Source organism: Larus michahellis, chromosome 4, assembly GCF_964199755.1.
Source record: "Larus michahellis chromosome 4, bLarMic1.1, whole genome shotgun sequence".
Taxonomy (NCBI): Eukaryota; Metazoa; Chordata; class Aves; order Charadriiformes; family Laridae; genus Larus; species Larus michahellis.
The window spans coordinates 22,565,164-22,593,124 of record NC_133899.1 but is presented as its reverse complement, the minus strand read 5'-3'; the positions used below and the strand labels follow the sequence as shown (position 1 = coordinate 22,593,124).

Genomic DNA, 27,961 nt, shown 5'->3' with positions numbered 1-27,961 from the left:
CGCAGAATACACATAGTATTTTATTTATCAGAGCTGTACAAGTATTCAGTGGGAACATAAAAAAAATTCAGGATAGTCGAGTTACTCGTAATAATAGCTGGTGAGGTCGAGCAGGCTGGTGTGACAGCCACAGCACAACCTGCATCAGTTCAAAAGAATGTCGACCGTTTATTGCCCCGTTCGTTACTGGTAGAAAACCGTCACAGGGTGACGTTACACAGAACAACCTAGAGCCAGCTCTGCAAGCCGGCCATCCTCCCGCCCGCAGGGGAACATTCACTTGCAGGGGATCACTTTGTTTCCACTCACAGCAATCGGAATCAGGAGCTTCCTGTACTCCAGAGGCAGGTAACGCTCTATCAGCACACACAGCGGCATCTTGTCTGTCACCAGCCCTTGTCTTCGATCAAAAAGAAGAGGGCAGAGAAAAAAGAGACTTGTTAGCAAAAAGCGTTTCCACTCAAACTTAGTATCAGAGTAAAGTTTTTAAGGTTTTTCTTGCAGTGACATTTTTGCATTTAATAGCTGAAATGCTGTGGCTGCTTGTGACAGAGAAGCTACAGGCGTCTATTTGCAGGCAGCTTTCTCAGAGGATGCACTAGGCTCTGCGTACGGTGCAGGCGCCAGGTTTGCCTATACAGGGATGCGGACCAGGAGAGCTACTGCAGACCAGCATCCCACAGAGGCACGTGTCCTCCTCAGTGAGAGTCAACATATCAATCTTTACCAAAGACGTATATGCTCACTGCTTTTTAAATTCACAATCCACCTGCCATGGGATAAATTTTATTATTTAAAGCCATGCATGAGCTAGACAACAATTTCGGATCCCTTTACGAGGCAGTGGAAAGGCATAAAGATATGTAGAAAAAGGTAAGGTAACAAGAGTATAAAATCCTCAAATCTGGCCAACTAAACCATCGCACCTCTCAGCCTGTTCATGCTAATTTCAGCACACACCTGCCAAGTGGGAAAATTACAATCTCCAGACCAGGACAGCAACTGATTATTCTTTTTAAGCAGCAGCACCAGCTCCATCTACACAGGCCCACGCTAAGTCAATGCCTTTAATCAGATGTGCCCGCAAAATCCCTCAAATGACTTTAGCATCACATCTGAAACTCTGCCAGTGGAGACGAGGAATAACAACTTGGAGTCATGACTTTAAACAAGGAGCGATGAATTTGTTTCAGGCCCTACAGTGTTTTACAGAGGGCTCCCAAGCCAAGAACAAATCCCTTGTGTTTTGGTCACAGGACAAAGCGAATTCAGGCATGAGATGGGGGAGCTGAGGGAGCCCACAAGAAAGAGCAGCAGTGGAGAGGCTCTGAGAACAGCTTGCTGGCTGCTGGCCAGCCTGCCCCTCTGCGGCGTCCCAAAGCGGAACACAGTTGATAGGAGAGGCCAGCCCTGGGCTGCCAGGCTGGAGGCTCATCTTCCTGCACTGGAGAGGAACTGTCAGTTTGAACCCTAAGTATCAGCCTTTGCAGAGGCAGGAACTACCTGAAAGGAGGTAATAGATAGTTGGGGGTCGGTCTCTTCTCCCAGGTAACAAGTGATGAGAGCAAACTGCCTCGAGTTGCGCCAGGGGAGGTTTAGATTGGATACTAGGAAAAATTTCTTCACCAAAAGGGTTATCAAGCATTGGAACAGGCTGCTCAGGGAAGTGGTGGAATCACCATCCTTGGAGGTATTTAGAAGACGTGTAGAGGTGGTGCTGAGGGACATGGGGTAGTGGTGGTTTGGGCCAATGATATTAAGCGTCTTTTCCAACCTAAGTGATTCTACGCTTTTGTTTGGAAGAGTAAGTCATCAAAACAGATAGCAGGGCATGCAAAAATGCTCACGCTGTTTCAGTTGCAAGTGCTTTTAACAAAGACATCGCTCAGGGATGCCAATGGTGCAGCCCAGCCTCGTGCTTACCGTTACTCTGCTTCTTCGACTGACACCATCCCCAGCCACAACTGCTTCACACTCACACACTTGTTCCACAGACGACTCCTGCTCTCCCAACCCCTCTCTACCTCCTCTTGCCCCTCCACCATCATCACCGTGAAGCCCACATCCACAAATGCCCTCCTGGCCAAGTGGCATCACGCAGAGTAAATCACAAGATACCACACTTACTGTGGAAATACTTTCTGCTAGTGCACACTCTGACAAGGACAGTCTTACCGAGCTATAAAAGCACCACTAACATAACCACAGGTTAATAATAACCCTCCCTTTACCTTCTCATGAGGACTTCCAGGTCAGCCATCTCCACTGTCTTCCTCCCTGCATGGCGGGTGTAAGCTTCCAGATCGCTGCTTAGCCGCTTGAAGTATTTCACTGAGCTGCAGGAGGATTGAGGAGGGAAATAAAGTCAGGCTGCAGAGCGGAGCGCGTGAACACCAGCCACTCACCCACCTCTGCAGGGCAAGTGGCACTAGAGCTGCTTGCCGTGCGGGAGAAGAAACATGCCAGCGCCACCCCGCTCAGAGAGCGCTAATGATGTTAGCGTGCCGTTCGCTACAGCAGGTTGGAATGGTGCAGTTTGCGCTGGTTGGGAGAAAACCCAGAAGCTCCTGCAAGGCAGCACTGGTCACGGATACCCTCACAGCAGCCAAAAGCACCTAGCACATTTCTGTCCTTTTAATCGGCCCTCCCGTGAGTCTCCCTAGCTGTCAGCTTGCCAACAGCACTCCTGACAGGTTTGTTATTTCAGGAGACAGAAGAAAAAAAAAAAAAAAAAAAAAAGAGACTAAAAAGAGCAGGAAGGGGAGCAGTTTGCTATCGCTTACCATTTTTCAACAATTTTGAATGCATCTCTGGCCACTGGCATTTTCACATAATGCCTAAATATCTTCTTTATCAAACTACTTGCCACTCCAGGCTCACGCGTTTTCTTCCGTGATGCTCCTGACCTCTTTGGAACTGGCTTAGCCTGCAGCGGCTGCAGGGGAGACCTTTGGGGAGAAATCAAAAAGTCACACATCAAACGAACGACCAGGCTGAGTTTGGACAAACCTTATGCTGAATTGGAAGACGGAAGAACCACCTTGAGCTCTCAATTCTTTCTCCCTCCCAGCTCCTCAAAACTCTCATGCCCACAAAGTAGTTTGCAAGCAGTTCACATGGCATTATGACCTTGGGAGATGCAATCCAGGCTCGAGTTTCCCCGGGATAAGCACAGCAGCATAACAAATAGTCAGCAAACTACAGATCACTCCAATCCATAAATAGAGTTTTCACTGCATCCCTGAAATATTCTCTCCCCAGGAGCGCACAAAGTCTGCGGCATCCACAGGTGACCTCTGTATCTGCAGACAGGAGCCTGGTCTGCAGGGTATACCGCTACACTATTGCAAATGTTTTGCTTAGTGGGGGTTTTTGTGGGTTTTTATGTTTGTTCAATGGTTGGTTTTTTTGGTGGGTTGTTGCGTTGTTGGTTTTTTTTCCCTTAAACAAGACTGTAAGTCCCAAAGGAAACTACTACTATTTTCCATTCAAAAGAGGAAAACTTGTAACATGACAAAGGGGAAGTGAAATCCCTGGATTTAGTCAGTAGCCAAGCAGAAAACAACAGAAGAGACCTGGAACTTCAGGCCAACGCATGCAATACCCACAGAGGTAGTGCATGGGTCATTTGATTCTCTCTCCAGCCCACCTACATGATTCTGTCAGAACCTCAGGGGCAGCTGGAAGAGATCAGCTCCAGAGGTAACGTACATGTAGTAGCGAGACAAAAAACCAGTTATAATTTATTGGTTACTGTTTCTGTCCTTCAGTTCACCCATTTGTGAATGATTATATATGAACGTTTGGTCCACAGCATAATGACTGTATAAGACTTCGGCATTTCTAAATAAAACGTTCTGTGGCCCTAATCTGGTATAGTTGATCGCAGTAGAATTGTACCAGTATAAAGAGATTATTTTATAGCAGAATGCCTTAACCATGGCTCTCACAACTACATAACTCAGAGTATTCCTCAGGCTTTTAACCTGTGCATCGCTACCTTGGGAAGCAAGCAGACCAACTCAGAGCCAGATGGTATTCCATAAAGTGCAAACAAACCACGCACTTTTTGTGCAACAGCTTCCTGTAATCGAGGCTCTGAACCTGTAATTATGATCATCTGTTATCTCAGCACATCTTGAAAGCCAACTGTCAAGCCTATTAGTGTCCAGAAATTCCTATAAAGAACGTGCGTCCCAATATATGGGCTTCTTTTGCCAATGAGGACTAGCACACCCTACAGAAGAATTAGTATTCAGACGTTCCATATATATATATAAAAAAAATAAATAAAGAGCGCATCCCAATGCAAAATCCCAAAGCAAATCTGCATTCATTCAGTTCCATGTCAGCAGAGTATCAAAGACTCCTTTTTCTACTTTATAAATATATTTTACTATTTGTGATTAGAGCAATCATCCGGCACCTTCTGTAAGCATCATCCATCTCTCTTCACAGCAGTAAAGGGCACCAGAATTTGGTTTTATTGTTTATTGCGTCAATGAACAAGTATCTAGAGTCACGGGCCAGAAAACTCCTCCTGTTCCCTGGGACCCACTGTTAGCGGTTCTGATGAAGCATACAACTTCACCAAATTTCTAGTTAAGAGGGTGACAAATGTTAATTAATTATTTGCAGTAACACAGAGGACAGGTTCACTTTCTGCCTCTAGGTGAGCTTCATTTTACATTCAGCCCATGGCAACCGCACACAGCTTTAGTCTTCTAACCTCAATACAAACATGTCATTTCCTGGGATCAATGTAACACCATCTGTAATTCCCCTTCTTCTGCACGGACCTCTGCATCCGATACTGGAGTCTATGGCTCCAGGGTAGTTCACCAGTTGAGAAACCCCTAGGAAAAGGTTTTGGCCTTCGGCACAAGAAAATATTAAATGAACGTTCATTGGAAGGACTTGAGGCACCAGCTCTACTCTGGGGGAGTACTGACATTCACTTGATCAAACCCTTTATTCAACTGCTAAAGCAGTGAACAAACTGAAGACTTCAAGACTGCTTAGTCCCTGCTAGAGCTGATAAAGTACAAAACAACTGACAAAGCTGGGCTCGGCTCTCTCCCTCTGGTACTTACTTCTACCAGGTCACTGCTGAAGGTGACTTATACTTACTTGGGAGCAGCAGGTTTTGCAGGACGTGGAGTTGACAGCAGTGGCTTGTAGGCTGCAGCACGGACAAACCCAGGTGTCTTCATGGAAACCTCTATAAAAAAAAAAAAAGTACCTGAGCAACTGAACGCCATTTTCAGAGTTCCTGCAGCAAGCAGTGCTGCTGCTGCAGCAGCAGACAGAAGCCTAGCCAGCTTTCCCCACATCTGGTCCGGTGCCTGCGCTCAGGCTGTGGCTTCATGGCACCCTGAACCAGCAGTGTCCAGTTTTGGGCCCCTCACCTCAAAAAAGACATTGAGGTGCTGGAGCGGGTCCAGAGAAGGGCTACAGAGCTGGTGAGGGGTCTGGAGCACAAGTCCTGTGAGGAGCGGCTGAGGGAGCTGGGGGTGTTCAGCCTGGAGAAAAGGAGGCTGAGGGTGTAGCCAGGGGGGGTTGGTCTCTTCTCCCAGGGAATAGGCGACAGGACAAGAGGAAATGGCCTCAAGTTGCACCAGGGGAGGTTTAGGATGGAGATTAGGAGAAGGGGTGATTAAAGAACTGGAACAGGCTGCCCAGGGCAGTGGTGGAGTCACCATCCCTGGAGGTTTTTAAAAGACAGGCAGACATAATGCTTAGAGATATGGTTTAGTGATGGTTTTTGACCGAGTTAGGTTGATGGTTGGACTCGATGATCTGAAAGGTCCCTTCCAACCTAGGCGATTCTGTGGTCCTATAACTGCAGGCTGCTGCAGTCCCACCCGCCCCACCTCCTGCCACACAGGCCGGTGGCTTCCCTCAGGCTGGACCAGCAGGCTGGGCAGGGAGCAGGAAAACACACTCGGGGGCCAGGCTGCAGGGGATGATGGCTGGGTCAGCTTAGGCTGCCAAGAAGCTGCAGCCTCTTTTTTCCCCAGAGAGAATTTCAAAGTCTGCAAGCTACTGCTGCTAAATCAGCAGCAAATTCTCCTGAACAGAGACAAGCAGACCATTACAAGGGTCAGTCTACCAGCATCTCCCTTATTCACAGATTTTCATAAATTCCCTCTACTAAGGCTGAGGTTATAGTCAGTTCCTCACCTCTTCTTTGCTGTGAACTACTCATATCAGTTTCCTCCAAGTCTAATCTGCATCCTCTAACTTCACTCTCAAACTTCTTAGCAAGTGAGCACAGGAAAGTAAAAAACATTAACACAACTGAAATACTGAGCAGCCTCCTGTCTAGAAGAGGAGTGGTCACGGAGGGCTTCTTGCCTACCAGTTTCCCTTGTGAGCTGAGTGCAGCTCAAGAATCCAGCATACCTGGTATCGCAACGCTCCCCAAGAGCTAGGACACTGGCCCCGTTGTAAAAGCCCAACTACTAGAGGCCTCAAGTACTACTGAGAGTTAAACTCCCCAACTCAAAGGGTCAGGAGTCTCTCAGAGAAAGCGAGGCTGGATGAACTACCCTGGTTCCTCGCATTAGCTTCTTCTGAAGAAATACTCGTGTGCCAGAGGGACAGGGAGCAGGAGGCAGGGGGAGAGACCAGTTGTGCTGAGGTTTCCAGGGTATGTTTAATGACAAAAGCACCTATTTTTTCATCGTCTTCCTGCTTTTCTCCCTCTCCTTATCCAATGACACCTGTAAGATGCTACTCTTACTGTTCCACCCTATCAGCAGGGATCTCTTCATCAAGATCTTTCCATCTCTTCATACAGCTGTGTTAAAGAGAAGCATGTTGACACACTATCGTCTAAGAACAGCTACAGCTTTTCTTGTGGCAAAAGTGTACTAGCTCACCCGTCGTCTTTGTGCCTTCCACACTGCACACATACAGGCATTGATATTCTCATTACAGCTGTATTTCTCCACAATGCCTCAAATTCTGGCAATGGGATTCTTTCAGGACATCCCCAGTTCAGTTTTTTATTTCAGGATGTATTGTACTTCAAAAGACTTTAAGACCAGTCAAAAAGACACCGCCAAAACACACTCTGGGCATTCTCAAACATGGCCTTGATCAAAGAGAACTCAGTCTGATGTATATGCTCTTCCAAAAGGCATAAGCACTCTTGGGGCAACAGAGCAGACTGATGCAGTGTCTGAAGAACTGTTTAGAAACAGACACTCCTCTCAGCTTTCTGGAAAACTGGCCTACTTTTTTCGTTAACTGGAAAGGAAATCTGTAACTCCATGTACTAAATACGGTGTTCTAAATTTAGGTTTCAAGTCTGGACTTACATGACTGGCTGTAGAAACAGCAGTTCGATGCTAAGACATTAACAAGTCAGCATGAAGTTAGGAAGAAAAAATGGGGGATACTCCCATGTCACTGTATAAAACCCTTTCGCAGTTTTGTCTATTTGTGCACTTCCATTACCTTCACCTCAAGAAGTACAATATGATCCAGGTCTCTGAAGCACCTGATGACCCAGTAACAACCTGGTCCTAGGAATAGCAGCCAACGTGATAATCACATTATTAACCTTGTTGTTCCTCAATCTATCAAGAGATAACAGGGAAAAAATTCTCCAGCTGCCTTCCGCTACTGCTGCAATAGTTTTCTTACCTTCATTCTCAGGGCTTTCAGCTTCATCCTCAGTAAGTTCTTCTGGACCATCTAATTCTACCGTGATAGCCTGGTTTTCCAGTTCATCTGCTTGTTCAACAGCTTCATCTAATGGCTTCATCGCAGATTTTTTAGAGGAGGAAAAAGCATGAGAATGCCTGCCCAGACTTCCAGCTTCAACACCTTTGGCAATCTCACGTTCTAGATTTCCAAAACAGGAGAAATACATCACTGAAACAAGTATCATAGACAAAACTTCAGAGCACTCAGAAGAATGAAACCCAGCTTTCCATTCCTGACAATGTTGCCACCTATTGTGTTCCTGTCTTCAAGGATTAGGGTGTCAATACACTAAGCTAGATAAGCTAAAGCACTGATGAATCCTCAGCTTTTCCCTCTGCTACATCTAGGTGTGCAGAGGTCACATGAAAAAAAACCAGCACTAGGTAACGTGGAGATTTGAGGGAAATTTTTATCTGAGCTCCTTTTAAATGTGCTTCCTTTAATAAGAACTTTTATCTCAAAAGGCACCAGAGCCTTAGTGCAATACACTGAACACGGAAGACCCAGCAATTCACAAAAAGTAACTTGGGAGATCCTGATTTGCTAACACACTCAGAAGGCCTCCAAGTTTTATCAATTCTAGAATTGATAAAGAACTCCCACTAGTAAATTTTAGTTAAGCTTTCCACAATCATGTATTTCTAAGCAGTATTGCCAACATAATTTTGTTTTCCATTTGAGCAGAATGCAGTCTTTCAGCTTAAAATGCCAAAATTAGTTTGCTATTTTCCCAGCATTTAGCCCAGATTCCAGAATGCAAATAGAGTTAACAAGTCTCTCTCCCAGCACTGATGCCAACAATGCAGCTCGAGAGGTTTCTGGTATTAGAGATCATCTTCGGTATTAAGAGGTTGTCCTCACCGGCTTTGGGAGAGCCTTGGTGTTCAACACTGCCTTCAGCTACTCCCTCTTCTTCTGAGGGGGCCATTTCTTCTTCGACTCTGGCATCCTGTGCTGTAGTTATCTGTGATTCTGCTTTTTTGATCAGTTTCTTCTCCAAGTGTTCAGAATATCCAGAATTTGCACGATGCTCTGCAGCTAAAATAGGAAATACTATCATCAGTTTGACCTACAAAAACATCCCCAGGCGTACAGTTTAACAACTGCTAAAATTTACACGGTAAGTAAACTCAGCAATAGCCATAAGCTATAAATAAGGGAAGGAGATGCCGTTCCCTTCCAAAGGTTTAGAGTTGAGAAACACACAACTTTTCCTGTGTTTGTTCTACAGCCACCTAATTAGGGTGCACATCGGAGACCCATGAATTTCACTTATCAGTAAGCAGAGCTCCTCGAGATCTGCCATCTCCATGTCTGTTCTCACTTTTGGTGATTGTGTGAAAGACCAATTTGTTTTCTTTTAAGTCTAACAATAGGTGGAGTTTGCGCTCAGATTCTCCTCTGCACTTCCTCAGTTTTTTTCTGTATAAACGATTTTGGAAGAGGTACATTGCGTACAAAGAGGAGAGTGCCAAGCAGTGGTTTTAACCATCCCAGGCAAGCCTCTAGCAGGCAGGACGAGGAGAAATAAGTGGATATATAATTTGCACATCTTTAAAAACTTCAGCTACTGCAGTAGCTACCGAAGTACTGAAGAATACTTAAGTACTCCTTTTCCCTACATACTAAATCTACAGTTCACCTGTCTGTCACCATGTAGCTCAGAAATCCACACAGGTAATTGTCTGGAGAAATCTTACTGGGAACGCTCATAGTACTGTCACTTGCTGAAGAGTTTGGAAATCTTGGCTGAACCCAGGATCAGAAGCTGTAAAAATGGATTTTTACCATCCTCTCCAGTGACTGGGAGTGTTCACACTCACGAGCACAAGTGTCAAGGTCTTGGGAGCCCCAAGCCCCAGCGAAGGGGACAAGAAAATTTGGCCAAAGGTGGTGGCAAAACCCAGTAATACCAATATCACTAACCAGAACATTGAGCTCCCTACACCAACAGAGGGCAAAATCTTGCCTAAAGTTAAGTGAAATATTAACTACCTTTGTGGGAAGACGACAGAAGCTCAGCTCGACACTAAGACTGCCTACGGCAGACAGGCACCAGTGATTCTCCCACTGGATCCCTGCTGGGATATGGTACTTTAACAGTGGAGTACCAGATGCTATGGACACATTCAAGTCTTAATTTTTACTGATTTCTTCACCTGTTGCTAGTAGCAACACCTCCTGTAGTTTGGTATAACCTGCCAACTGTCTGTGCCAGTTGCTCCTCTCTAGTTTCTGCACTGACAGATCAGGGAGCTGATTGTTTCAATTTGTTTGCTGAATCATCTCCTGCAGGCCGCTCCAGGCTTTTCTTTTTAAACATCTTACGTTTCACTCCCATTGTCTTTTTTCCCAGGTTGAGCAGTCCTTATCTTTAGTCATTCAATGTACAGAAACTGCTCCATATATTTGAGTATCATTAATGGTAAAACTGTTCTCCTCTACACCTTCTCTAGTTCTGTTTGAGATGGAGAGGTTAGAACTGCACGCTGTATTCAAAAGGTGAGCATGGCAGTCGTTTCTGTAGTGGCAAAGTGATGTTTTGCCACCTCTTCCTTTCATGATAATTTTTACATATTATTTGCTTTTCTGACCACCCCTCAAGCTTTGAGCTGGTGTTCACGGGACTGTAACAGTTCTGAGGTGACTTATCAGCCTCAAAAGTCACATCCCATTTAAACTTTACGCTCCACAGGTGCGCCCAAGTAAAAGTGTAACAGGACAACAGCCTCAAAAAAGACTACAGGATGCCAACCTTACGCAATTATAAGTTTAGAGATGCAGAATATCTGCTACCTTAATAAACTACTCTATAAAAGAACTGTTTAAAAGAAAAGGCTGTATTATCATGATAAAAAGGCAACATAACTAATTTTGCTGATACACCTGGTATATGCAAGCAATTACTTGTGGACGGGCATTGCAAGTATTAATTGAAAAATCTAATAATGGAACTGTTGGTGCTTTAGACTGTTCAGTTTCCATACTGTCATAAGGTAATTCATATGAAAGTTTAGACCTAATTAAGCCTAGGGAAAACTAAACCCGCACTGCAACGGTCTTCTCTCATTTCCAGACACTGTTGAAAAAACAATGGGAAAGACTTAAAAAGGATCCTGAACTGGAGTATGGAAGATGAAATCCAACAAAACACAGGAATTTGTGCCTGCACATACCCAAAGCTTTATGTAATGACTGGGTAATACCTGCCACCCTCAGCATCTGTGCAGAGGTTTTACTGTCTTAGATTCTAAGGCAAAAGGATTTCAGAGGAAACTGAGATGTGCTTGTGAAAGCAGGCAACTTGCATGACCAGGAACAAGAAGGTATTAAGGCCCAACCTACTAGTGACAGTCTTTATTGCTTAAGGGAGGGCAACCTTCAAGCCCTTGTCTCAAGGGAAAAAGATGCTGGTTAGTGCAGGAGAACGATAATTGCCAACGTGGCTTAAATAAATACAGTAAAGCATTAAAATGTATATAAACAAAAAGAGCGATTAGCCAGGTGTATTCCTTGCCAGGAGGCAACTATTCATCTCTGCCGTGGGAAGATGAGCAGTACTACAGACCTACCACCAAAATACAAACCTTTATTTCATTTGCAGTCACTGTGAACAAAGCAAATACTGACAAGAAAGCATGTGCAAAAGTCACAGCCTGCTTTTAGGAAGCTTGTCTGAAAATGTTCAGAGTGTATCTGATATGACTTGAATTAAATGATCTCCAGCATTTACTGCACAATAAAGTCCTATTTAACGCCGCAAGTCACCTGAACAACTCTTGATTTTAATTGGATTAAAGTAGTCCATTCACTTCTAACACTGAAAGCACTCCTTACCCTCTCCGAGAATCTCTTCCTGTTCAACTCTGTTAACTGTATTAGCCATCTCCTCTTCTGTATCGCTTGTGTCTAGGTCTTCAATTATATGGGACACAAATTCTCTCAAAGACTCTGTGAAAGATCTCTTAGGCTTTGGAGTAACTGGGGATCCCAAACATTTACTTGAACTTCTGGACGGCAAAGAGGAGCTCCATCTATTAACGGCTAGAAATTGAGAGCATTAATGTGCCCCCACCATCTTTTTAAACTCTCTTTTAGCTTTCCTGATAAATAAAAAACCCACCAAGCAGAGAGCGGAATACACACAAGAAAACACTCATCCTTTACTTGAAACAGTTTAGGGAGTTCACATTGCACCTTAGGAACCAGTTGGAAAAGTCCTTGCCAACTATTTTTCGGTTCACACTGAGGAGCGGCATTGACATCAGAACTTTTGACGTTAATGCCTTACAAACTCCAGCATCTTTAAGATATGCTCTCTTAAACTACCCCTCCTCTTCCTCTCATCTGATCCAGTCCCCTATTCCACATCCTCCACGCTTTTCTCCACATTATTTGTGCTAGAAGTGTCTGCCATTGGTCTCTTCAGAGCAACTAACCTTCGTCTGCTGATCTCTTGTCCTTTCAAAACAACTTTTCACACCAAACTTGCCACAGACAACCCTCCAGTAGCACAGTATGGTGCAAGAGTCCACCAGGAATTAATTTCTAAGTTTTCCATGGCAAGAACTCTTCTCCTGGCTTGAGCAGTACTGAATACACCAACCATTCTTTAAATATGATTGCTGTGGTCCTTTTGACAAAGGATCATTAAAAAAAAAAAAATGAATGAAAAAGAAACATTAGCTGTCCATACTTCAAGGAATGCATAGGGATTTTTGGTTGAAGCTATTTACCGCAGCAGATCCTGTCCTGGCTAGCCATCCCAGGGACACTAAGCAGAAAATTTTAGTGTTACAACGGTGCCTTGGTGCCTGGTCCACGCAATGTGAGGAAAACGTGCTCCCATTCACACAGACAGGACAAGGTATTTACAAGGGAAATGAATGCAGGAGAGAGACACCAGACAGCAAGGAGAAACCAGCAAGTGAGAGGATGTGCAAAGCACTGGTACAGCGTGACTACGACAGAGGTGACTCCCTCTGTCCAAGGGATTTTCAAGGCCCTGGAGACAGAGAAGCAGTTAGTTGTGACATATAAACAACATTACCAGGGTAAAGATCTAGACTAGTAACCTCCTGAGACTCCTTCTAACTCTACCTAAAATTCCTACATATTATCTCCTTATCACACCATATTTGCGTCCACTTCTGGGCTCCCCAGTACAAGAGAAAGACGGACATACTGGAGAGAGTCCAGCAAAGGGCCACCAGACTGGAGCATCTCTCCAAGGAGGAAAGGCTGAAAGACTGTTCAGCCTGGAGAAGAGAAGGCTCAGGGGGAATCTCACCAATATATGCAAGTATCTGAAAGGAGGGTGTAAAGCAGATGGAGCCAGGCTCTTCTCAGTGGCGCCCAGTGTCAGGACAATGGCAACAGGCACAGACTGGCACCCAGGAGGCTCTGCCTGAACATAAGGAAACACTTTTTGACTGTGAGGGTGACCGAGCACTGGAACAGGTTGCCCAGAGTTTGCAGTCTCTGTCCTTGGAAGTATGTAAAAGCCGCCTGGACATGACTCTGGGCAGCCTGCTCTAGGTGGCCCTGCTGGAGCAGGAGGGCTGGAGAAGGTAACCTCCAGAGGTCCCTTCCTACCTCAACCATTCTGCGATTTCAGACAACATCTGCTAAGCCCCAAGTCCTAACCCATAGTACTCACCGCCAACCACCACCTCTTCTGAAAGAGAAAGCTGTTCCGTTGGGTTACTCCGCTGGGAATGTTCTTGCTTATCTTCTTGCTGTTTTGCAGGTGTTTTTGGAGATACAGGACTCATTCTGTCAACATGCTTGCGATCAAGGATTAAGTCCTCAGAATATCTTCGGGTCCTTCCCTCATTTTTGCGCGCACTGGATACCAGGCCCCCCAGCCTCGCTTCCTCTTGAGCTGCATCAGAAATCTGGCTTCTCTGTGCTGAAGTTTTTGAATCTGATAGCTGTGGTTCAAGAGCAGAAAGCTTGTTTTGGCTCCGTTCGTCAAACTGCGGCTGAATGAAGAGCTCCGTGTTACCCAGCATGATTTCTGCATCACTTGTCAGCATGGCTGTTTGAATCACAGATGCTGTTTGCGACTCCACAAGATAGTCCTGTGCTGCTTAGAGAAAGTTTTAAAACAAGTTTTATGTGAAAAACTGTTCAAGGTCATACGGACACAGGTTTATTGCCAGAACTTGTATAATTCAAAATTTAAGCTATTCAACCAAATTTTATTCATCCTCCACAGAACAAACACTGAAACTGTATCACCACAATTCAGTGCCCCTCACGTTCTCTACCAAATCATCTCCTTAGCACCCACAGTTACAAACACAATCCCAAACGATTGCTGTGATATAAATCACCAAACTGGGTGGAGCATGTATTTAAGTGCACAGAATCAAAACAAATAGAGATGCAGAGCCGCATTCTAATGTTGCCTCCCAAATCACACTGGATTTCTGTGAAACTGCTAGTAGCCTCTAAATTGTAAAATACAGACCATGCTTCAGCAACTGCTTCTAAAAGCCACCTTATGCAAGGCCCTCCCTCCCAAAACAGAAGTAACCATACAAAAGAAATCTTTTCTCTTCAGCATGTTCTGTTCCACTCCGCCTTCAAAAGCTTCCATGTCAATAGCTTTGCGATTTTTTGGCCTCCGGAGTAAGCCTCTCTTTTCAACAGTGTCTGGTGGGATCAAGGAACCAAGAGACATGTGAAGAGATCTGTAAAAAGAGGAGGGAAGAAGTAATTTTCCAAACTTATGCACTCTCCTTTTACCCTCTGATTACAGACATGGTGCTACTAACAGCGAGACATTTCACAAATCCCTTAGCTAGGAGGAATTTCCCCCCAAAAACCTCAAAGATTACATGCCTGTCTACTGTAAACAAATCATTTAATTTCATATCACCTGACATCAGGATACATATCACAGAGATCAGGAAACAGACTGTTTTACAGCCTCCTACCTCAAGAGGGCTGCAACAACATATCTGAAAAAAGGTTCAGTAATTTTAAAAAATTGAAGTAACAAAAAAGAGAATGAAAACAGATGTTTGAGACTAAAGATGTCATCTAGATGATAGCTGGGTGGTAAGAGGACTTCAGAACAAGTCTAAGAAGCTGTTTAGTATCGGTATTCACAGCAAAGCACAGCCACCAACACAGTGTAACTTTTTTGAGATGGGAGCTAAGACAGCAACATGCAAAGCACAGGAGAAGATATATCTCATTATACATATTTGCATCCTAAAGAGACTGGCCATGCTCAGCCACCTCCTGTCCCTCTCTCTGGACAACCCAATTAAAAAGGGGATTCAGAGGATTCAAAGACAGGAAGTACAGAATGCAGCCCTGCAAATCACCTGCATGGGACCACAGGCAAGGGCTGCAGCAAGAAAGGTAAAATAAATTGCTAATGATCCTGGCCACGGTTAGCAAAGTACATGGGCAACACTGGAAAAGAAGTTCCTTGACTTGTTAGAAGTTCAGGGAAGTTTGACTCATCAGTTGCATCTGTGCAGTCTTTAGTCCATTAACAGGCAGAGATAATGCTCTAAGGTACACTGTGTACTGATTTATTGTTGGAAACATGAGAATGCAAGGGAAAAAGGAACGATCCTAGTAAGTAAAAAAAAAAAAAAAAAAATGAGCAACAGTAGCAACACAAGCGAGACCAACCTGGGCATGCAGTGCAGAGCCACAATTTCTAAAAAAATCATGAGGTATTTAGTGTAACACCTTCAAATTCCATCAGCAGAGTGGGAGATAACTGTGTTATTTCTAACACAGGTCTTTATCATAAACCCAGGTATCTATACTGTTCTTCACAACTTCAGAGGTGATGAATCAAGACAGCTATAGTTAGGACACCGAGAAATTAAGACATTTTAGTTTAAACTCACCGAGCCAAAGCAGTGCTGTTCAGCGTTGACTGAGCTAGAAAAAAAAAAATTGTGACATCTTAGTTGGGAAACTACCCTAGCTGAGAAACTACCCTCTACACAACAGGCTACAGGAACACCCCAATGGATGTTCCTCTTTCTAGAGCCAGTTATGCTACAATCCTCAAAAGTTACATTTTGGTGAGAACAGAATTAGATGACAAGATCACTTCACAATTTCTTGTCTGCATTTCAAAACTGCATATTATAATTCTAATAAGCAATTTCTGAAAGGGTAATAAAAGTTATTTCACAGATTACTCAATATGGCACATGCCCTCACACTCAATAATATCAATGTTGTCACATTAACAGCAAGATGCTAGGCTAGGCCCTCAGCCACAACCACCCTTCAGCAACCCAAACCAAACGTTAAAGCATGTGGAAGCTTTAGAAGTACTAACTACTCCACAGATTGCTGGCGAAACTGTAACTCAATCCTGTTCTACTCACAGAGTCCCCAAAATCCAAAAGCAGATCTAGAGAGCAGCAACATAATCATGCTCATACAGGAAAATAATAAGACATGCCCCCTCTGCTTTTACAGAGCTGCCCACGTGTTAGCGGAGCGCATTCAGACCAGGTATCAGGCTGAAGAGAAACAAACTGATTTTCTGACCACGGGCGAATCAGGGTGGGATTCAGCTCCAGATTACCGTATCCAAACACAGGCGTCGATGTTCCCATTACAGTCAAGCACAATTAATCAAATGTAGGTGTCTACTTTAGGGCGAGCTGAATCACCCTCCAGGCTCCACATCTCCCCTAAACTTTAGGAGGATTTCAGTTATCTAGTGTACACACAGGTAATTCGGAGCTAAGGTACAGGTGTTGGTAACTTGGAGCTGATTCCACCCTTGAATTCTACTCCAGTTGCTACTGCCAATAGGGTATGTAAACCAAAGTGTGGTGTTTTACCTTTCTGTCTCTTAAACCACAATTAAAATTAAAATGATACTTATGAAATTTGCAAATTTATGTTTAAAGGGAAGATTTATTCCAATATAATATTGGAATATTATTAATATATACTAATTTAATATAATTAAATTCCAATATACTTTCTTTTGTAAATCTACAAGACCGTTTCTTCTCAAACAAGAACTTCATAACTTATTTGACAACAGCACAATGTGTAGCTTGTTCTATTTTTAAGTTTCTGGAATTGAGGGGAAGACAGGCATTGCTTCCCTTGGAGACGCTTCAAAACTCAAAGAGCACCGAGTTGCAAAAATAGTCAAGAAGTTATATACAGTCAAGGCAGAGCCTGTAATTTGGCTCAAAAAGGCTTATTTTAAATTTGATGGGAGGGGCTTTTACCTTCTCCGCTACGCCTTTGGACAAGATGCTGCAGTCTTGCTTCCAAACATACAACTGCAGCAGGTGAAAATCGACTGACGGCAAATGCAGTGCTGAACAGGGTAATTTTTGACTGTGCCCTTACCTTCATTCTGAGGAACTCTTTTGTCTGCTGCTCTCTCAAATTCAGAAATGCTGAGTTTCTTTCTCTTCCTAGTCATACGGAATGCGGCGATAGACATGTCCTCAGGAACAAGGTCTGGCAGTTGCATTTCCCCCCTGCCAATACAAACCAAGGCTTTAACAAAGGACACTGTCACTTAGCTACCATAGGAAGGTCCCTGTAATGTTGCTGAAAAGCAAATTAGAATTATTTGTCCTTGCTGCAGCAGGACAAATACATACTAGCTAGGACTAGCTAACACATGGAATGCAGAAGCCTGCAAAGATCCAACTGTCTTGTCTTTTCATTTCAGAAAGGCTGATGAGAGCACATTCAAAGACATTCAAGAACTACAACAAGCAAAATCAAGAAGGAACTAAAATAATACTGCTCATCCTTTTTGAATTAAAAAAAACAACAAGCAAATAAACAAGCTATAAACAAGCTACTACACTTACAGAAGACTCAGGTGTTTCTTTCTCTATCAAAAAAACTGAAAGATACAAGTTTGCTTAATATTTTACATGTCCTGTTTAAGGTTGCTTACAGTCAATGCAAAGAGTTTAGCTATAGAGACAAAACAAAAGAAATCACATTATTGAGAATAGCCTATTTTGCAGTAAGCAAAAACACATAAAAGTGTTGTGACAAAACTGGCCAAAGCAAATTAAGACCTACCAACACTACCGGTTTTCTTCTATTTCATAAGAAGTGGAAGGAAACAAACCACACTTCAGCCTCTTAGTCAGGCCCATTAACTTAAAATATTAAAGGAGGCTAAATGTGAATAAAAGACAGCTGAGCCTCAGGCAAACCTCACCTGCAAACCACTCTGCAGGAAGGCAGTAACCCCTAGCAGCCCAAAACAAGGACAGCCAAGAAGCAGCAACACTGTAAAAAGCTACAGCAGCCTGCATTCTGAATACAAGATACAGCGGTCACTCATTACACCTCAGCACTGTCAGCACATGGCCTGTAAGTCTTGGGAAAATCCAAGAACTTCTATTTTAGTATGTCACAGACAACTAAGAAAAGTAGGCTTCCATCAGGAGACTTATTGTACCCAGCACTTCCACTGCAAAACAGATCTTAAAAGTCTCCATTTAAGGGGGACAAAGCACAAACCTGCAGTATTTACTATTCAGTCCCCCAGTCCCAGTGACTCCTATGCGACTTTTAAAGTCAACTAAATATTTCTGAAAATCCAACCTGACAGAGCACAATCCTGATCATTGAAACAGAAGTAAACGTGGAACAGGATGATCTTTAACATCCCTTCCAACCAAAAGAAATCCTGCTCCCCAATCCCATTAATGTCACAGGAACTGCAGCTATACCTGCTAGGGTAAAAAAACACAAATATTACTTACATGCTGGAGACCCTCCTAGATGGGAGTTCTGATCGAGCTGCTTCTGCTTCTTCATGTCTTGATATCCGAGGTGCCAGAGGTGAAACTTGTGGTTCTGCCAACAAACCAAAACATTTCCTTTCCATAACTCAATACAGCAAGAATGCTAAAATGCAACAGTGTCAAATACACGTTCTGTAAGTTACATTTGTTAATGGGTTAAAATAAAGACCTGGTGAAAACTACAGGGCTTCTGCTCACAGGAGGGCTGACACGCACAGTGACAAAGCCAACAGTGACAAATGGCAGTGTCGGGGTTCCACGAGCTGAAGTTTGCAACAACACGTGCCTCTACAATTTATACACGATCCTACTGCTAAAGGCAGCATGAAGATTACATGCTTGTCCACCAGGGTAAGAAGACTAAGTGAAGAGGATTTTCAAGAATATGATTTCATCAATGCAGGACCCAGTCTTTAAAATAAAGCTGCATGGCATCACCTCATTCAGCTGACACTTTTACATAAATCAGTCACACAACAATATGCATTCCTGTTCCGCATAACAGAGTAAAAATAACAGGCTACAAGAGAACACCTCCTGTTCTCAACTCCAACAAAACATTGTCAACAAAACATTGTCCTTCTACTCTCTGTTTTCCAGAAAAAAGATACTTACGGGTCTGGATGATTCTCTTGAGCATAACCCGTGGCGTGTCATTGTCAAGATCTGGTAACACCGTCGGTCTCTGCTTCAGCAAGGTGGTTCTGCCAGCCTTCTCCTTTCTGGAATCAGATACAGTCTAAAGAGAGGAATGAGAGGCATGCAATTCAAAAATCGTCTTTTCATCATTAAAGGTGAATCTTAGCATCAAGAGCATTCATCACCTGTCTTCTAATAAAAATCTAAGCTAGCGAGCATGAAACGTTTTCCAAATTCCCCAAAAGAAATCGTGCACATTTGCTTTCTAACAATACTGGCACTTCATTTTTGGGCAATTCACAAAGGCCTGTCATCCAGGTGGGTGTCAACACACAACTCCTGTGGCGAACAAAAACCCGAGGGACCAGAAAGGGCAGCCCACAACGCTTCATCCCTCACAGCCCTGACCTAAAACCCTAAAACCTATAGGCGGGCAAGGGAGCGTCCGTTGCTCCACACTCCCAGGGCCTCGCTTCTCCCTCACGCCGAGCTGGGCGACCCCGGCGGGTCTCCCGGTCCCGACAGCGGCTCCCGGTGCCGCTCCCTCCTTCCCCTCCCCCACGCCCCGCGGCACGGCCGCCAGACCCTCATACACCACCTTGATCGTCTGCCGGCCACTGCTGCCGCGCCGAACCCCGACGCGGGTCCGCGGACGGCTGTCGGCCATGGTGGGGGGTTAACGGCCGCACCGCCTCCCGCCTCAGCCGAGCTCTCGCGAGATGGCGGAACTCTCGCGAGACCAATCCCGGGCTGGGGGGCGCGGCGCAGTGTGGGGCGGGTAGTTCCGGCGCGGCGGCGGCGGCGCGGTGCATTGTGGTCCGCGTAGTTCCGGTGCGGCGGGCGGCGTCGGCGGCGGGCGGCAGGCAGGCCGCGGTTGGCCTTGTGGGAGCTGTAGTTCGGCGGGGGCCCCCCCCGCGCCCGCTCTCCCCGCCGCCGGGGGTGTCCCCCCCTCCCCGGGAGGCCGCCCCGCCATGCCGGGCTTCACCTGCTGCGTGCCGGGCTGCTACAACAACTCGCACCGCGACAAGGCGCTGCACTTCTACACCTTCCCCAAGGACGAGGAGCTGCGGCGGCTCTGGCTGAAGAACGTCTCCCGGGCGGGCGTCAGCGGCTGCTTCAGCACCTTCCAGCCCACCACGGGCCACCGCGTCTGCAGCGAGCACTTCCAGGGCGGCCGCAAGTCCTACCTGGTGCGGGTCCCCACCATCTTCCCCCTGCGCGGCGTCAACGAGCGCAAGGCGCAGCGGGCCGCCCGCCGCCCCCGCCCCGCCGCCGCTGCCGCCACCGCCGCCGCCGCCGCCTCTGCCGCGCAGGGTCCCCCCGGTGCCGCCGCCGCCACCGCCGAGGTCCCGGCAGGGGGCGCGGCCGAGGACGTGAAGCCCATCGACCTGACGGTGCAGGTGGAGCTCGGGCCCGGGGCAACCGCGGGGCCCGGCCCCGGCAGGCTACCGGCGGCTGTGGGGGGGGAGGAGGTAGCGGTGGAGGGCGGCCCCCCGGACCACTCGTACTCGCTGTCGTCGGGCACCACGTCGGAGGAGCTGCTGAGGAAGCTGAACGAGCAGCGCGACATCATTGCGCTGCTGGAGGTGAAGATGAAGGAGATGAAGGGCAGCATCCGTCGCCTGCGCCTGGCCGAGGCCCAGCTCCGTGAGGAGATCCGTGAGAAGGACCGGCTGCTCCACGCTGCCAGCGCTGGCACCCGCAAGCGCCACGGCCTCTGAGGGCCGCTGGGGCCCGGCCTGGTGCGGGGCTCCCCACCCCAGAGCCTCCACCGCCCTCGGTGAGGTGCCTGGACAGAGCGGAGACAGGATGGGACCCAGCACCACGGCCACCCGACTCTCCCTGCCCGGTCCCTCCTGCCCCTGCCGCAGCAGCCCCCAGCCATCACATCCCCCTGCCCAGACGGGGCGGCCGCTGTTGGCTCAGCACTCAGCCCCGTTATCCATCCCACATTACCCCAGAGCTAGCACTGTGGGCACCCGCCTGTCTACGCCAGGCCCATTCGCACCTTCTCGGTGCCGGCGGCAGCAGAAAGCGCTTCTTTTAGTGTCGATGGGACCTGTGTCACTACGAAGTGGCTGTAGGGTATCAGTTTTCAGCAAATACATTCTGGCTGTGCGCCGAGTGAGGTAGCAGCAACACTACCCCCTGGAGAAGGCGTGTCTGAAAGCATGGCTGGCACCGGACCCTTCACAGGAACGAACAAGGATGTTGCGTTTGGCCTTGCATAGCAGAGGCATGAGGAAAGCTTTAGAAACCCTCTCAGGGTGATGTGTTTCTTCAGTAAATTACTGATGCCATAAAAGACTGCTGTTTCTAGCGTGAAAGAATCCCCAGATTAAAGAGTGCTCTTGTACTATGTAGTTTTTTGCTTTCTCCGCAGTACATATGTATTTGTTACAGGCGTCTCCATGCTCTCAACCCTAGTAAGGATTATGACCTGGTACCCAGAACCCGGTGGCATTTGACGGCCATAGTTTATCTTGTTGGCTTAAGAACTCCCTCTAATGAAACGGAGGCTTTGTAACATGTCTGACTTTAAATCCTCAGCTTTTGCTCAGAGAACCGGGATGAAGCAGAAGCGCAGCGAGTTTATCTGCAGTGGCTGCAAACCCTTGCTGTCTAATCCTCAACTAGTGGGCATGACGCATAACCTGTACATTAGGCGAGACCTTACTGAAACGTGCTTGCGTGTTCTAAACCCAGATTTAAGAGTATTGTAACAAACCTACGTGGAATGCTTGTGTAGTTTCTGTTTCTAGCCAGCCATTAGTCCATTCGCTTTTCAGCAACAGGAAACCAAATCGACGGTGGCTAGAAAGATGGTGGAGCGAAGGCAGCAAGGCTGGCCTGAATGTGTGCTTCCAGGGCAGCCAGGGGAACAGATACCTCAGTGCTGAGGAGGAGGAAGAGGCGAGTATCTGGTGCTCCTGCGTAGCTCTGTGGCAATGGGGGGTACGGCTTCGCTAGCCATGGCTGTTGAAAACAAAAGGCAGTTCACCACAGTGTGCCCATACCGACATTCGAGGGAGGAATGCCCAGGCGTCTGCTGGGTGCGTGAGAGATCGTTCTCCTGCAAGCAGAGTGCGTTACACTCGGTAGATCGGGATGTCAGTTTTACTAAATTTTATAGAAGTATTTTCTAAATGTAAAAAGTATCGTTAGTTTGAGAATATTGTAATCTTTGTAACAATGGCTAATGTAGCTTTACAACTGTCCGTTTCAATACTCTGTATGACCGAACAAAAGGGCGCAGTGGGATTTGGCAGGGGGAGGTTTATCTATTGATTATGTAGCCTGTTCAGCTAAAGGCGTTGGCTGTCACAGCCTGCGGTGTGATGCATGGCTCGTTTTTCTGTTAACATGTGTACCGAGTTGGATGGCCAACTGTAAGGATACTACAGGTCTCTCCATGTACTAAGTATTTCCCATTATTTCATTTTAATTTATTTTCTCCAATCTGATATGTAGCTCTTAACTTCAGCTTCGTGGTATACCGATTCTCCTGCGAGTCAAGTAAGCGGCGAGTTTGTTTGTTTGTTTGTTTGTTTGTTTGGGTTTTCTTTTTGTAAGGAAAGCAGATACCTGCTCCACCATCTGATTTAACATATGGAATTGGTCCAGCAGATCTCTATGCTCCCATCAAGACAATAGGCAGCACAACGTCTCCCCTTACAAACAAGACCAGTTGTGCGTCCTAGCTTCTCCAGAACGTGCGTGTCGTAACAGTCGTGGTATTTTTTTCTACCATTGGAATGCACTTCAGGACGTTCAGCCATTCGGCCTGCTGGACTGGTTAACTGCTGGACTCTTCCACTTCTCCAGGTTACACTGAGGTGCTAACATGCTTAATTTTAATAAAGTATATTTTGTTTTGTTATGTCTCCTGTTTCCGTGCTGTGTATATATATATATTTCTGAAAGATGGTTGGAGCTCGTCTTTTCTTTTGCAACGTTTTTTTTATTCCTTGTGAACTCCCCATCTGCAAGGGCGTGAATATCTTTACATTCGTGTAGGGTGAGGAAGAGGAGTTTGAGGTCCTTCAGCGTATGACATGCCTGCCTGCATGGGGTTAGAGCTGGTCTGATAAGCAAATGCCTGTTAGGACACGGGTGCTCTCTAAATAGCCAGGAGCGATTTGAGCAGCCGCACAGGACTTCTGCTGGAAGGCCAGCACAAGTCTCCCACCTTACGCACGGAGGAGGAAGGAGAAAGCATGGCCTCCCGCAAACCAGCCTCCTGCAGGGAGGAGCTCGCCTTGCAGTATCTTTGAATTTGTAATTCCACTTCCCGAAGTTCCTAATTTCAGACTGGTTTAGAGCTATTAGTCTTGAATGATTTTAAGCGTCAAAAAATTTCAGCTATGCCTCAAATGTCACATTTTAGGGTTGAACCGGGAATGTTAAATGAAGCAAACGCTTTTCCTTGTGCGTAGTTTTCCCCATTTGCTGCTGAATTAACGTAAGTGAGCAACAGCCCTGGCAGTGTATTAAGAGGCTAATTCTGTAGGAAAGCACCTTAATGTGCTAACAAATAAACTGTATTGCTGCTCCACGCAAATGCTTTTTCTTCCATTTCAACTCCTCACCTTTCTGCATCCTGTATTCAAATCTAGCCTATACCCTCGTGGTATTTTTCTTCTACCAGCTTCTACTGGTTTTGGTTGCCACATTCCCATGTTTGTATATTATCAAACATTAGCCCAAGTAGGGGACTTGAAGAATATTTAAAATGGCTTTTCTGGTTCTAAAGGAAAACTTTAATTTCACGTTTATAACAATCACCTCTAGAGACTAATAGTAACTCCCTTTCTGGGTGCTGTACCTGTTTTTAATTTGTTCTGTAGTAACATGATAGCTCTTAACCCAGAGGGCTAGTAATTTTATTTTACTTAAGATGATGCAGCCTTGCTCAGCAAGCTGCAGAGCTCAAGCACTGAACAAGTCACGTATTCCCTAAGTACCCTATAGCCAGTGTTGCGGTCCAAGTTCACCTACCAGTTCAGCTTTCCAGTTACACAAGAAATCTAGAAATGTAACTCCATCTACGGCACAATAAGCCGTGCAATCCTAAAATCCTGACAACGTGGATGAAGATCACGCAGCCTGCCTGTAACGGGGAGAGCTGCTAGGCAGGCTATCAGCTGGCCGATGGGGCTTTCCACATGTGTAGGAAGTATCTGGTTGTTCCTTCCCCGGTTTCCCAAACGAGCTGACAAAATCACACCAAGATGGGTTGAAGCTTGAGCTAAACTGGGTGAAAACAGCGTTCCACCATACGTAGTCTTCACCTAATGGCCCTATGCATCATGAGATCCACACCTCTGGATTAAACGAAAGAGACGTTTTTCTGAAGGTGGTGCGCCTAATTGCTTGGCTCTACCCAACATGTCTGCATTTCCGAGGACTGAGTTTTCTGAACTTTAATAAAATAAAACCAGCCTTTGTGAGAAGGCAGTTAAAGAGCTTTTGCCACGGACCCCCCGTGAGAGCAAGGTGGTGACCTGTAGCCTCAGCTCTAGGTTGAGTTCTTCGTGATCAGATACGGATGGGAAGGGACAGAGGGGCTCTTATGTGACAAGAAAAGTTAACAAGCAGAGCCATACAGGAGAAAAGACACGGTGAAGCTTCTCTCCCATGCAAAACCCTCTCTCCTGTAGATGAAACCCTAAACATGTTCTCTGCACATGCACGAGGCTTCCTCGTTCCATCTGTACTTTAGAGATCAGTGTCGCTCCCATTAAATTACCGGACAGATGACTGTTTTCATGACCTCTGGCGCAGCATCTTTCACAGGGTGGGTTCCGGCACAAGGAATATTTTCCAGTGCCCTGCCCAAACTCTTCATCTGCAGTTCTTCTCTTCCATTGTTGGAAGCCACTGTGTGGGAAGTCAGTGTGTTCCCATGCCAACTCCACCTCTGTTTCCCTGTCTTGTGTCCTGCCTCCAGCTTTGGAGGCTGCCTCCTCTTGCAGTCCTTCCCGCTGTTCCCACCTCTGCCCCGTGAGCAGGGCCTTGATGTGACAGGGCAGAAGTTACTGTGCCAGCAAGCATCACGATGCAGAGGCTGGAGACTCCCCTGGGAACTGGTGTGCTAGAAAGCACAGGCCGACAGGCCGGATGGTGGACGGCTCTCTAATACAGCCTCAGACTTCCCTGCTTCCCTTCCCAAAGAGCAGAAAGGCTGAAATTCTGGGCTAAATCGGGGCTAAATTGAAAGAGACGGCACCAACAGACCCAACCTTCTTCTCCTTGCCCTTCTTTTCCTTCTCTGCATCTCACCACATGCCCTCTTTTTACTCTCAGGGGGTGTTAAGGCCCATTCTTGGGGCTGGCTCCCCTTGCTGTTCTCGATGGGAGCCCAGGTAGTCTGCCAGGCTCCTCGTATTGTTTCCAGATCCAGAAAGCAGCACCAGCAGCCTCCCAGCACCAATGCTAAGGAGGAAGCATCCAAAGCTTTCACTTTCCTCCTCAGCAGAACACAGGGGCACTCCCAGGGTCCCAGCATCGCAAACTCATCACCACCTAAGGGCTGGGTCAGAAGCGGCCAAGGGAAATTTGCCCAACTTCTGGTCAGGATGTGTGCTACCAAACCAAGCGTGCACTTTTGTCTTGCGTTTCATAGCACGGTCCTACCTTCATTGCCTTCATTATTCTTCGGTTTTTAGATTGCACATTTTCTAGGCTAAAAATCACCTCTTGTCCACTTGCACGTAGTGCCCAGCAAAGCGGGGCTTCAATGCTGCCTAGGCTCCCAGGTGATACCCTTCTTAACCTCTGCTAAAAAATAAAGAATCAGCATCATTCAGCTGCCGCCCGGTCAGTTCTCACTTCAAAGGGTTGACTGTTTCCCTGCAGAAATATTACAGTTCAGATGGGCGTGCTGGGACAGCACAGAGACAAGTGCAAGGCACCAGCCACACCTGCTCCGGTCCCACAACTTATCTGGGAATCACAATGCAGGAAAAGAACAAAAATATTGTTCTCTTGTGGGTGGTGAGGTTACCATCTGCTGACCATCACTGCTTCACTTCTCCCTGGGTATCCTGGTATTCCATCAGTATGTCCCTTCTGATGGAATATGATTTAGGAACAGCTCTCACGCAAGCAAAACATCCCTAAAACCCAGTTACCTCCTTTTCAGGATGCTCCATTCAGCCACCATCATCTCATTTCTACTTTTCCTCCCAAATCACACAGCAATTCTCCCTCAAATTCTTACTGCCCCTCTTCTTCAAAAATTAAAAACTGCAGAGAGCAGAAAGGGGCCACTATAGCTGGGTAGTTACACCCTAAAAGATACTTATCCCACTATAGCGGCTACTACAGGAACAGCAGAAGGAAAATCAACAGCATTTTATCCTAAAGCCTGCAGGTTCCAGGCTTGGGTCCTATGGTTGGAACTGACACGACCACAGATCAGCTAGAACAAGGGACCCCAGGTGGTCCATATCATGCAAATTCTTCTCCTGTGTCTTTCCATAGGAAGAACAAACTAGAAGGAGCTTTTTCTGTATATTCACAGCTTTGTATTGGTGTGTAATCAGCCCAGTTCCTAGATCTTCCTAGATAAATCTGAGGGTTGCTGCGCACAAACTGTTTACCCTTGTAAGTGTGTCACAGCGTCCATAACTTAAAAAATAGGTTTTGTTCACGACACAAATTCTTAAGTTGAGTTCACAAAGAACTGGATGGTGCCAGTCGTTCCACTGACATCTTTACCCCCAGGGGGAGAAACACTGGCAGCAGCCACAAGGTGCAGAGCACATGAACACGTCTCAGGCTGGCAGCTGGAGAGCTGAGAACGTCATGATAAAGGCAATGAAAAACTCATAATTTTCTCCCAGGCAGGATCCAGCACCTCAGCCAGAAAACAAGGGGGAAGAGAGAGGAAAAAATAAAATCACCTATTTATTATTCAGCTACTCTTCACCTGAACTCAGCGGAGTCTCAGCTCGCTGCAGGCTCCATTTCCAGGCCATGTGGGGTAAGAAGCCTTAAGGTGGTGACGGACACAGCATTGGCACATAGGTTTGCCTCTTTTGCATAGGAAAAACTTGGAAAATACTGTTAGTGTGACATTAGGGGAGTCTCAGAAAGAGGATCAGTGTCTGCCACCTCTGTCTCCTTTTGCTATCGCTGCCTTTAGCAGCAAGCCCAAACAAACACTTTGTGGACCCATCTCCTTCCAGGGCCGTGCAGTGCTGTTTCTCTCTAAACAGGAAGGAAATGCTCAGGCAGGGACCCGAAAACCCTCGGAGTTGGGCTAAAACACCATGCTTGGCACGGGTCAAGAGGTGAGCTGTCTTCCAGGCTCAGCCCTATCACCAAACAACCCAGTAACAAAGATTCTGCTCCTTTATAAGAAGCCCTCCCTGCTGCCGCTCCAGTGGCACACACCTCCAGCGAGACCGTATTTTTTAGACCACTTATCTGTTTGCAAGTATTTATTTGAAGGTGTTTTCCTGCCACACCACAGCTTCTGTGCTAACTTCCTTCAATGCAAGCAAGCTGAGCAATTCCTTTTCTTTTTTCTCTAAAAAAAATTTTTTTTCATTGTGTAGCTCTTGTTAGGGGAGTTAAAAATGAATTTCAGGGTCTGCAGCTCATTGCCAACTGCTTCGCTGGGGCCGATAGCCCTCTGAGGGTAGAGACCCTTCTTTTTGGGGCAAAATCCTGTCATCGTTACAACCTGGGGCCAGTAACAGTCAGAGCGGGCGACAGGGGCCCAGGGAAGGCCGAGGGTCCCCTCTGCCACCACAGCCACGACCCGCGGGGGCGACCGGGCCCAGGGCAACCTCCCCGTGAGACGA

At 46.4% G+C, this 27,961-nt stretch overlaps 2 protein-coding genes across 2 annotated transcripts; one reads left to right on the top strand and one right to left on the bottom strand.

Moving 5' to 3' along the window:
* Position 1: 1 nt before the first annotated feature.
* Positions 2–19,953, bottom strand: CENPT (centromere protein T). The gene is made up of 13 exons (XM_074583416.1): positions 19,747–19,953; positions 19,125–19,248; positions 18,468–18,561; positions 17,080–17,213; positions 15,597–15,630; positions 14,263–14,414; positions 13,376–13,804; positions 8,578–8,754; positions 7,654–7,854; positions 5,131–5,221; positions 2,784–2,948; positions 2,232–2,336; positions 2–400 (listed from the first exon to the last, which is right to left on the bottom strand). The coding sequence occupies exons 1-13, from the start codon at positions 19,813–19,815 to the stop codon at positions 277–279; spliced, it is 1,899 nt and encodes a 632-aa protein (XP_074439517.1). The 5' UTR covers positions 19,816–19,953; the 3' UTR covers positions 2–276.
* On the top strand, positions 19,936–23,037 carry THAP11 (THAP domain containing 11). Its single transcript, XM_074583417.1, has one exon. It carries the CDS (start codon positions 20,120–20,122, stop codon positions 20,867–20,869), a length of 750 nt encoding a protein of 249 aa, XP_074439518.1. The 5' UTR covers positions 19,936–20,119; the 3' UTR covers positions 20,870–23,037.
* Positions 23,038–27,961: the final 4,924 nt, after the last annotated feature.